The sequence below is a fragment of the Pinus tabuliformis genome, chromosome Q, assembly GCF_031772625.1.
Source record: "Pinus tabuliformis cultivar Carrire ecotype Pingquan chromosome Q, CPIR1, whole genome shotgun sequence".
NCBI classification, from domain to species: Eukaryota; Viridiplantae; Streptophyta; class Pinopsida; order Pinales; family Pinaceae; genus Pinus; species Pinus tabuliformis.
The window spans coordinates 47040426-47053509 of NC_142296.1; the positions used below are offsets into that span (position 1 = coordinate 47040426).

Here is a 13084-nt window from a genome sequence, read left to right on the forward strand (position 1 = left end):
GGATACCAAGGAGGGGTTGGAGGAAAAGGTAACTCTCCATTGGAGACATTTCTTGCGTTGTCAAAATCTGGACTATGAAGGTGTGCCATGCCACAAGGTCGACCATGTATACAAGGATTGTCCGCTGCTCACTCCTACTTCACAAGCGGCCACAAGGGGAATGAAGCACTGCCAGCCGGAAGACCCGATTGTGGACGGGCAGCCCTCAAGTCAGGTTCACTCAAAGGATGCGGAGGGAGTCACTTCCCATCCAACTAGTGCTCCACTGATACCGCCTATATCCCCTCCACTGACTCAATCTCGATCTGTTGTGGAAGTTGCTCCTACCACGGGTAATGCTCCTCTTTTCTTTCCCTCAGCCCTACTTTTTAATCAAATAAATGCATCTCTATTTCAATCTACATCCCAATCTGCATCCCTCTCATGCATGAACTCCACCATTAATTGTGAGCTCGAGCCCCTCTCCCCCATTTTCTCTACCACCCCATCGACAATACAAGATCTGAGCCCTCTCCTTCACCCCTCCCACTCCCCCTCTGCCTTGGGTTCACACTCCTACAATCTCAATCTCGACAATTGATCAACCCCAACCATTTAGGTCTCGGCATCCCCCCCTCCTCCGAGCATAAACCCTCGAGAGGCAGGTCTTCAAAGATATCCAAAGCCATCAAATCTGTGGGGGCAGATGTGGCACAAGGGCATCAGAACACCATTGAAAGGGCATTTAGAGCATCTAAAACCCTTGACACCATTCCCTGATGATTTGGATCCCTTTCAATTGTAAGGGCTTGGCCATCCCCCGAAAAAAAATTGGCCCTCAAGCAACTCTTGCACTGTACTCCCTGCGACATGATTCTTCTTCAGGAAACCCTTGGTCCATCTGATCATATTATTAAGATCCTGTAAGCCATCTTACCCAGCTGGCACTTCCAAGCCCTAGATGCAGTTGGAAGATCTGGGGGTTTATCCATTGGGATAAATCCTCAAACAATAAGGATGATATCTTCTTGGGGAGGCCAGGGCTTCCTGGGCATGGACATTTTCTCAGCTAAATTAGGCAAACAGCTTTGCATCATTAATATCTATGCCCCAAACCAAAACAGGCTTGCTTTTTGGCAATCCTTTCTAGAAATTCCCTTGATCAACAATGCCACAATTCTAGGGGGAGACCTGAATTTCTCCATTGGACATGAGGAATCCTGGGGGCATCACTCGCAGCTAGACCCACTCTTTGATCAGCTGAGCTCCCTCCTGGAACAATATGGGCTCATAGATGTACCCATGAATAAGAAGATGCCAACATGGCATAATAGATGTACTGGCAAAGCTGCCCTTGGTAGAAGGCTGGACAGATATCTCATTCAAGAAGACCTACTCCATACCCTCGCCATCTATAGGCAATGGGTTGGCTCGGGGGGTATTTCGGATCACTCTCCCATTTTCTTGGAAGTGGCTAGCTCTTCCAAAAAACCCAGGGCACCTTTCAAATTTAACTCTTCTTGGTTAAAGGACCGTGATTATATTAAGCTAGTTACAGATTTCTCGCAAGCCCAGCCACCTTTCAGGGATCAGAGGAAGGCTGCAGATTTTTGTAGCAACCTGAAACAGCTCAAGAGATTAACTATTGAATGGAAAAAAAGGAAAAAAGCTAGGGATGACCAATCTCTTGTGGATGTTGAAGCACAACTGGGCTCCTTAACGTATGTTAGTGGGCTTGACTACCTACCCACCGAAGCAAAGCTACATCTTGTTGATTTGGAGACTCAAAGATCTAAGATCCTCCTTAACCGGGAAGAATTGTGGAGACTCATAAGCAGAGCAATCTGGCTCCAATCGAGGGATGGTAACACAAAATTCTTCCATAAATTTTCCAATGGAAGAAAAGCCAGCAATACTATCTGGCATATGCCCTCGAATTAGGACCAGATAGCCATCACTCACTCTCAACTCACCCTTCTTGGTATCTCTCACTTTAAGCAGCTCTTCAAAGCCCCCCTTGCCACTTCTATTGCCGAAATCATTAACATTACTGGCCATTTCCCTAGGTTTGTGGATGATCCAGGTGGATGTTGGTGGCCACCCACCTATCCCATTTGGACCCCCACAACTGTCTCTTTTAGTTTTTCAGTTTCCTAAATTGTAGCACGGTTTACTATTTTTAGCAGTTTTTCGGTTCCTGAACTTCCGAAGCCGTTTTGAGGCCCTAAACGATGTTTTTTGGGAAATCTGGGGGCAACATGGTTCCATGGATCAATGTTTTCCTTCCCAAAGTTGTAGTGCTCGGATAGATCTTTATAATGAGCTATTGTATGCGTCAAATGGAGATCGGGTGCCAAAGTTACGACCCCGAGAAGTTGATGTACCAACTTACCCAAAAAGGGGCCCACAATTTGGCGTTTCATCTTCTAGGGTTAGGTTTTGGGATGTGAAGGGTTTTCCATTGTTTCTCAACAATAAATAGGTCTCAAAGTTCGCCAGCAGTGCCGCCTTCCCTACAGCATCAAGCCCTTCACAAACGAGGTATTGTGTGATGTTACACCTCTGGATGTTTGTGATGTGCTATTAGGCTAGCCATACTTGTGGAGGCGACATGCTATGTATGAGTCAAGGCCTCGCACTGTCATCATTTATTTGGGTGATTCATTATACAGAATATCGGAGAGGTAGCCCCACATACCGCCACCTCTTTGATCACTGCTAAGAAAGGTAACAAGCTCATCTCCTAGACCAGGAAATTCATCTATCTGGTTCGCTCCCAAAGTAAGGGGAAGATCATTACCACATCCATGACCCCCGCAAAGGGTTCCTCCATGCAGCAGCAACAAAAAAGGAATACGGTCATGACAGAACACAGGAACAACTTCTCCTCACCCACAGGGGTACCACACAAGCTTCAGGTGGGCAACAAAGTCTAGTTGCATCTGCAGAAAGAACGCCTTACAAGAGCCCATCAAAAGCTCCAACCACGCCAACATGGTTCTTACACCATTACTAAGGCTGTGGGAAATAGTGCTTTGGAGCACATCATTCCTCCATTCCTTCACCTGCACCAAGTATTCAATGTGTACTGCCCTCGACCATGCTTCCCACCATTACTAGACACATCAAAGATTGTAGAACAGCTCACCAAAGACCTAGCTCAGCAGAAGCTTCCTCATCTCAGGGAGGAACTCAACGCAATGGGGACCATTGCTTCCTAAGGGGGGAGGAATGATCTAGGTGGATGTTGGTGGTCACCCACCTATACGATTTGGACCCCCACAACTGTCTCTTTCAATTTCCTAAATTGTAGCACAGTTTACTATTTTTAGCAGTTTTTCAAGTCCTGAACTTCCAGAGCCGTTTTGAGGTCCTAAACGATGTTTTTTGGGAAATCTAGGTGTGTTTCCCTTCCCAAAGTTGTAGTGCTTGAATAGATCTTTATAACAAGATATTGTATGCGTCAAACGGAGATCGGGTGCCAAAGTTACGACCCCGGGAAGTTGATGTACCAACTTATCCAAAACGAGGCCCACAATTTTGGCGTTTCATCTTCTAGGGTTAGGTTTTGGGATGTGAAGGGTTTTCCATTGTTTCTCAACAATAAATAGGCCTTTGAGCCTCATTGTAACACAGTTCAGAGGCATGTAGACACCACATCTCTTCTCAGAGATAAGCTACCATCACCCTAGCTGTTTATTTCCATTTTCTGTTTGTAAGCATATCTCAATATTTTACATTAATGAAATGAAGTATTATTTCCGTTGCATTTTTGTGTTTATGGTTATCTCTGTAATTTTTTGTGTTCCTGTTTAAATCCAGATCAATGGAACCAAATTGAATGGAGGATCTTATAAAACCAGTGTCCATGGGGGAATTAGAAAGCACTCTCAAGTGGTTCAAGAAGGACAAAAGTCCGGGGCCAGATGGTTGGCCTATGGAATTCTTTATTTCTTTCTTTGATATCATTGGACCAGACCTACTTGGAGTGGTGGAAGAGATTCGGACTCTAGGACGCATATATGCGCCCATAAATTCCATGTTTATTTCCCTCATACCCAAGACTGAGTCCCCTACCTCCTTCAATGACTTTCGCCCCATATCCCTCTACAACTGTCTCTACAAAAGTATTGCCAAGATTATAGCAAATCACATCAAGCCAATCCTTTGTGAACACATTACTCAAGAACAATTCGCCTTTCTCCAAAATAGACATATTCATGAAGCCATAGGTTCTACCAAAGAGGCCCTCCACTCCATAAAACTGAAAAATCTAAAAGGGGTGGTGCTCAAAATCGACCTCTCAAAGGCCTTTGACAAGGTAAGTTGTCTGAGGATGATACTCACTCACCTAAGCTTCCCTCTGGATTTCACCAGATGGATTATGGGATGTATAACATTAGTTTCTTTTGCAATCCTTATAAATGGGTCAGCTTCCCATTCCTTTCAAGCGGAGAGGGGAATCAGGCAGGGATGTCCCTTATCCCCCCTACTTTTCCTTCTGGTTATGGAAGGCTTGAGCAGACTGATTGCAACTGAGAAGCGAGCTAGGAGAATCTAGGGCCTCAAGATTACTGACCACTGCCTTTTAACTCATCTACTTTTTGTTGATGATATACTCATTTTCCTTAATGGGGGTATTCAGGACATCATCACTCTCACAGAGATATTAAAACTTTTCAGTGCTGCTACAGGAATGGAAATAAATAGGGAAAAATCCACTATATCCTTCTCTGATTGTACTCAACAAGAAACTCAACTAGCCCTTCAAAATTTCCCCTACCAAATTTTGGCTCTACAGGATGGTCTGAAGTATTTGGGATTCAGGATTAAAGTAGATGGCTACAAGATAGCAGATTGGACCTGGTTGATCTCAAAGGTGGAAAAAAGAATAAATATCTAGAGTCATCGCCTACTATCCAGAGCCGGAAGATTGGTACTCATAAAAGCAATACTAGAAGCAACCCCAATCTTTTGGATGTCCTTGGCTTGGATCCCCTTGGGGATTCTGCATAGGATCCAACGAGTCTGCAGCCATTTATTGTGGAAGGGACAGAAAGAAGGAAAACCTTTTGCGTGGGTCAAATGGTGTTGGATTACGATCCCCAAAAAATGGGGCAGTTGGGGTCTAAAGCACCTCCCGGATTTCGCACATGCTCTGGCTGCTAAACTAGGTTGGCTCCTCCTGAAGCACAAGAGTCTTTGGTCGGAGGTGGTCATCCACAAATACATTTGGCCTAGTATTGTACTAGACTGGTTAAGGCGACCTACATGGAACAGGAAAGGTATTTCAGTTATCTGGAGGGTAGTAATCAACACCCTTCCCATCATTAAAAGGGGCCTTATCTAGAGGATTGGGAATGGGGAGTCAATCCAAATCGAATTGATTCCTGGATTAGCAGTGGGAATGCCTACCAACTCCCACAAGAAATAATCACACTTCTAAACCACGTTGGTGTCCTGTTCATATCACATCTCAGAGACCCTCGTAACTCTACCATCTTCCAGCAAGCATGGCAGACAGGAGAGTCCTGGAATATCCCAGATCAATGGAAAATACAGTGGATATTTTTTCTGCAGACTTTATCAGAATCCCATGTGCACCTAAAAGAAGAGGAGGATGCATTGATTTTGGGATTTACTAAGAATGGGCACTACTCCTCCAAGGAAGGGTATGATATCATACATGCTGAGCACAATCTGGACAGATTGATGAGCTAGTGGAGCCATCTTTGGAAGTTAAAATCCCCTCTGTGCACAAAATTACTGATGTGGAACATCATAATGGATAAAACACCTACAAGAGCAAACCTCAGAAAACGGGCTTTCCCAGGTCTAACTTGGTGTGTTTTATGCCATGCCGAGGAGGAATCAAATCATCATTTATTCCTCACTTGCCCCACCTCCCAACTACTCTGGTCTCAAGTCCTGCACACACTAAATATCAAGCATTCCTGGAGTGGGGTCGATATCCCAAATGCCTGGGATAGATGGTGGGAAGCTGCAACTGAGCCGAGATCTAGGAATATGCCACTTCTGGTCACTTGGCACATATGGATGTGCCGCAATAACATCATTTTTAGGGGCCAGAATATAATCTGGTCCCTGATACCTCCAAAAATTTGTTCGAGCTATGGGGATCTCCCGGCTGAGGAACAAGTCTTTAGAACTCGGAACATCACATAGGAATAGATTGACAAAGCCCACCCCTGGGCATACTTTGATGGGGCTGCACAAGTACAGGGATGTGGAGGAGGCATTATACTTCATCTATTAGACACTCATTACTTTCACATATGCATGGGGTTGGGAGAGGGTACAAATAATTATGCAGAGTTGATTACTCTCTGACATCTTTTACATTTTATCATCCTCAAACAGTGTAAACACATACAAATTTTTGGAGATTCGAAAATAGTCATAAACTGGTTCAACAACACAACAACTTGTCATGCATATACTCTTAGAACCATTTTGGATGATATTTTTTTCCTCAAAACACATTTTGATCACATTTCATACACTCATATTTACAGGGAGCGTAATGAAGGTGAGGACAAGCTATCGAAAGTGGAAACGCATCGTCCTCGAGGAGAATGGATGATCACAGAGTACACACCTGAGTGGACCTACTAGTTCTTCCATAGACCATATATGGATCAAGAACTTCGGAGGGCAGACAGCCCTAATATCAGCAGTCTTTATTGATCTTTTTTCATAGTTTTTCTATCGTGTAATTATCATATTTTGGCAATAGAGCAATGATCACCTCTGGTGAATTTTTGAACATGTAATTATTTATATACTTACAACAGACACTAGCACACCCAACAGGGTCTTTTTTTGTAGAACTTACAGTTCGTAACTTCAAACAGCTGACTACGGTCACAGTATTTGCATATGCCTATGGCATTTACAGCATGTAATTTTCAACAACTTAAGGGAAATTACGATATTTTCTCCTCGGGAAAAAAACAACGGATTGATATTATAAATCCAAAAGAATAATAAACCCAAGGGAATAATATTATAAACCTTAGGTATATAAACCCTATAATAAACATGGTTGATCATGGTTTACCATGCTAGATTTTCATATTGAGACAACCTTTGTCATAATGCGACGTTAGACCATTGTTGATTTTCATATTGAGACACTATTTGTCACAATGTGACATTCGACCATGATTGACCATGATTGACCATGATTATAAACCCAAGGGATTTTTATTAAACCCTAGGATTAATATTATAGACCTTATGAATAATATTAAACCCTAGGATTAATATTATAAACCTTATGAATATTATTATACCCTAGGAATATCAACCCTTAGATTAATAAACCCAAGGGATTGATATTATAAACCCAAGGGATTAATTCTAAGACAATATTTGTCACAGTGTGACATTGGACCATGGTTGACAATGTCATTAATTCAAAACCCCCAAGGTATTATAAACCCAAGGGAATAATATTAAACCCAAGGGATTAATATTATAAACCCAAGGCATATAAACCCTAAGACAAATATTATAAATCCTAAAATAAACATGGTTGACCATGGTTAACCTTGATTCATTTTCATATTGAGAAAATATATGTCACAATGTGATGTTGGAGCATGGTTGAGAATGACTATTTTTCAAATCGAGACAATCTTTGTCACACTGCGACGTTGGACCATGGTTGGTTTTCATATTGAGAAAATCTTAGTCACAATGCGAAATTGGACCATAGTTAACCATGATTATAAACCCAAGGGATTTATATTAAACCCAAGAATTTATATTATAAACCCCATGAACAATATTACACCCTAGGAATATGAACCCTTAGATTAATAAACCTAACAGATTGATATTATCACCCAAGTGATTAATACTAAAAACCCTAGGGAATATAAACCCAAGAGAATAATATTAAACCTAAGGGATTAATATTATAAACCCGAATATAAATACTATAAACCTTAAAATAAACATGGTTGAACATGGTTTACCATGGTTTATTTTCATATTGATACAATCGTTGTCACAATGCGATGTTGGACCATGGTTGATTTTCATATTGAGACAATATTTGTCAGATTGTGACATTGGACCATGATTATAAACCTAGAGGATTTATATTAAACCCCAAGATTAATATTATAAACCTTATGAATAATATTATACCCTTGGAATATGAACCCTTAGATTAATAAATCCAAGAGATTTATATTATAAACCCGAGGGATTTATATTATAAACCCAAGGGATAAATTTTTAAACCTCAAGGTATTATAAATCCAAGGAAATAATATTAAACCCAAGGGATTAATATTATAAACCCTAATATAAATATTATAAATCCTAATATAAACATGGTTGACCATGGTTGACCATGATTCATTTTCTTACTGAGACAATATTTTTCACAATGTTACTTGGGACCATGGTTGACCATGATTATAAACCCAAGCGATTTATATAAACTCAAACATTAATGTTATAAACCCTATGAGTAATATTATACCCTAGGAATATGGACCCTTAAACTAATAAACCTAACATATTGATATTATAAACCTAAGGAAATAATAAACCCAAGGGAATAATTTAAAACCTAAGGGGTTAATATCAAGGAAAATTTTAGGGGCTAATAATCGCAAGTGGGCTAATTTTCAATATTGTTTCCAAAACAAAGATTCGTTAATTTCCATTTTTTCTAAAAATTATTCGCCCAAATTTTATAGTATAAAATTGTTTTACCTTAAAAATCGCCAAAATTTTATTTAGAGACTACATAAAATTATTAGAAATTTGAATATTTTTACAAAACCATTACCAAACATTTTGAAAATTGTATATTACATAACAGTGAGATTCGCCAAGATTTCTAAACATTAAAATAAATTTCCATCCTTAAAATTTTCCCTAGTTAATATTATAAACCCTAGGAGTATGAACCCTTAGATTAATAAACCCAATGGATTGATATTATAAACCCATGGGTTAATACTAAAAACCTTGGGGAATATAGACCCAAGGGAATAATATTAAACCTAAGAGATTAATAGTATAAACCCTAGGTAGATAAACCATAATATAAATACTATAAACCCTAAAATAAACATGGTTGACCACAATTGATTTTCATATTGAGACAATCTTTGTCACATTGCGACATTGGACCATGGTTGACCATGGTAGATCATGATTACAAACCTAAGGGATTTATATTAAACCCTAGGATTACTATTATAAACCTTATGTATAATATTATACCCTAGGAATATGAACCCTTAGGTTAATAAATCCAAGAAATTGATATTATAAACCTAAGGAATTAATTCTAAAACCGCAAGGTATTATAAACCCAAGGGAATAATATTAAACCCATGGGATTAAAATTATAAACCCTAAGATAAATATTATAAATCCTAAAATAAGCATGGTTTACCATGATTCATTTTCATATTGAGACAATATTTGTCACAATGTGATGTTGGACCATGGTTGACCATGATTGATTTTAATATTGAGACAATCTTTGTCACAATGTGACATTCGATCATGGTTGATTTTCATATTAAGAAAATATTTGTCACAATGTAATGTTAGACCATGGTTAACCATGATTATAAACGCAAGGGATTTATATTATAAACACAAGGAATATGAACCCTTAGATTATAAACCCAAGGGTTTTATATTATAAACTCTATGAATAATATTACACTCTAGGAATATCAACCCTTAGATTAATAAACCCAATAGATTGATAATATAAAACGAAGGGATTAATACTAATAGCCCAAGGAAATTAAATTCAAGGGAATAATATTAAACCGAAAGGATTAGTATTATAAACCTTAGGTATATAAACCCTAAGATAAGTACTATAAACCCTAAAATAAATGTGGTTGACCATCATTTACCATGGTATGTTTTCATATTGACACAATCTTTGTCACAATGCGAAGTTGGACCAGGGTTGACAATGATTTTAAACCCAAGGTATTTTTATTAAACCCTAGGATTAATGCTATAAACCTTACAAATAATATTATACCATAGGAATATGAACCCTTAATTAATATTATAAACCCAAGAGATTAATTATAAAACCCCAAGGGGATAATATTAAACCCAAGGGATTAATATTATAAACCCTAAGATAAATATTATAAACCCTAAGATAAATACTATAAACCCTAAAATAAACATGGTTGACCATGGTTGACCATGATTCATTTTCATATTGATATAATCTTTGTCACAATGTGACATTAGACCATGGTTGAGCATGGCTGAGCATGATTGATTTTCATATTGAAACAATCTTTGTCACAATGTGACGTTGCACCATGGTTGATTTTCATATTGAGAAAATCTTTGTCACAATTTGACGTTGGACCATGGTTGACCATGATTATAAACCCAATGATTATTATTATAGACCCTATGAATATGAACCCTTAGATTAATAATCCCACAATATTGATATTATAAACCCTATATATATAAACCCTAAGATAAATACGATAAACCCTAAAATAAACATGGTTTACCATGGTTGATTTTCATATTGAGACAATCTTTGTCACAATGCAATGTTGGACTAAGGATGGCTATGGTTAACCATGGTTAATTTTCATATTGAGACAATCTTTGTCATAATGTCACATTGGACCATGATTGACCATGGTTGACGATCGTTGATAATAGTTGACCATGCTTGAATTACATATTGACCATGATTATAAACCCAAGGGAATTATATTAAATACAAGGATTAATGTTATAAACCCTATGAATAATATCATACCTTAGGAAAATGAACCCTTAGATTAATAAACCCAACGGATTGATATTATAAACCCAAGGAAATAATAAGCCCAAGGGATTAATATTATAAATCCTCAGTACATAAACCCTAAGATAAATACTATAAACCCTAAAATACACATGGTTTACCATGGTTGATTTTCATATTGAGACGATATTTGTCACAATGTGACGTTAGAACAAGGATGACCATGGTTGACCATGGTTGATTTTCATATTGAGACAATCTTTGTCATAATGTGACATTTGACCATGGTTGACGATGATTCACTGTGGTTGATGATGTTTGACCATGGTTGATTTTCATATTGACCATAGTTATAAAGCCAAGGGATTTATATTATAAATCCTATGGACAATATTACACCCTAGGAATATGAACCCTTAATTTCATAAACCCAACAATTTGATATTATAAACCCAATGGATTAATACTAATAATAAACAACTATTCAGCCATAGAACTGTAGTGTAATTTATTTGGGGTTAAGTTTTGCAGTTTGTTGTTTCTTTAATAAGAATTTTAAATATTTCTCATCCTCATAAAGGGGTCCTTAACATAGATGGGTCATGCTCATAGACATGACGAGTTCAACAACAAATGTAAACATAAAATAGTGGTTATGTTTTCAAGTAAGCGTAAACATCCACATTAATACATTAACAAATTGAATAAAAATCAATGTCAAAACATAGGGGCCAAATGCACCCAAGAAACAAGAAAGTTGTTAACATTTCACAACCTGTTGCCATGTGTTCCTAGTGGTTTGGTAGATGTGCTTATTGCAAACCATTAGGGGCATCACAATTTCTACAATCATCATACGTAATAAGAAGAGTGAGGAAAGAAAAGAAAAAAATAACAAAATTTTAATAAATATGTAGTATTTTTTATTGAAAACTCAATTTTATTGCTATTGTCTAAATTCTCATAAGAATATAGACACCAAATGTAGTGATAGACTTAAACAGTCTTACATTTTAGATGTATTTTCTCTCATAAAAATTTATAAAAACCAATATTTATACTTATTGCTATGTATTACTTTTGAAGTTAACTTGATTAATTAAACGAACAAAACCAACTTAAAAAAAAACAACTAATTATTGAATCTAAAACCAAAAAAAATAATTAATAACAGATTTCATAATTTTTAAAAACCTATTATAATAAATATATTCACAACCCTTCACCAATAATTTATATAACACCTTGAAAATTAATTCAATTTCCTTAAAAATTAAGATTAATTTTACATTTACACATCATAAATAAAACTATATTCGCAACACTTAAGTGATAATTTGATAACACCTTAAAATTAATTCAATTTCTTTAAAAATTAAAATTAATTTTACATTTAACCATCATAAATAAAAATAAATATCATTTATATTTTGGGCTGCATTTATAAAAATAAGCATCACTTATAAAATAAAAATAAACATCATTTATATGGTTATTTCACCACTCTGTTTGGCCGATCTGTCTGTTGGAGGCCTTAGTGGCGTAATGATCTGCTTCAGTGTTGTTGTCTCTTAGGACATGTTTGAAAGTCGTGTCTCCCATTTCTTTGACATTATCTTCAATCCTGAGCTTTACATTATTAAGGGCCTCTTTTTTAAATTCTGTTCCCGCCACCATAGCTGCAATGACGATGGTCGAGTCTCCCACTATTATTGGATTCCTGATTCTCAGCCGGTTCAGAATGAGGGTGCCTAAGTAGAGGCTATAAGCTTCTGCCAGGTTGTTGGACATTTGGCCCAATCCCCATCCATAGCTTACCAGATTTTTGCCTTGGCTGTCCTTTATGATACCCCCTGCTCCAGCTTCCCCCGGGTTATTTTTGGAGGCCCCGTTGAAATGCAAAGTAGGGCGATTCTGATCTAGGATCCATTGACTTACTTCTTCCCTTGTGCGTCTGAGCTTCCAGCGTATTCTCCTCGTGCTAGCTTTGGAGTGTGCTAGTTGATTGTTGTTGTAATTGATGCTGAATTTGTTATACCATTCCATCTCTTCTTTGTGCCAGCTTGATTGGTTTGGAGGAGCGACCAAGTTTGCACTTATTGTTTCAGATATGAGCGCTATTGTTTTTGTCAGTATGCGGACAAGGTTGGGCTTCTTGTCATTAAAAATACAGTTATTCCTAGCTAACCAGATTTTCCAACTGAGGGTAGTTGAGATGCATTTCCACATACGGATGATATTGTTTTTACCTTTCTTAGGAAAAGGATAACATTTTACCCAGTTTTTTTGAAGGGAGGATAGCTG

At 37.7% G+C, this 13084-nt stretch overlaps 1 protein-coding gene across 1 annotated transcript; it reads right to left on the reverse strand.

The window, feature by feature from the left end:
- Positions 1-12277: 12277 nt before the first annotated feature.
- Positions 12278-12826, reverse strand: LOC149218226 (uncharacterized). Its single transcript, XM_089386512.1, has one exon. It carries the CDS (start codon positions 12824-12826, stop codon positions 12278-12280), a length of 549 nt encoding a protein of 182 aa, XP_089242638.1.
- Positions 12827-13084: the final 258 nt, after the last annotated feature.

Coding starts and splice junctions, on each gene's coding strand:
- LOC149218226 (XM_089386512.1), bottom strand. CDS start 12,826: ATGGAATGGTATAACAAATTCAGCATCAATTACAACAACAATCAACTA.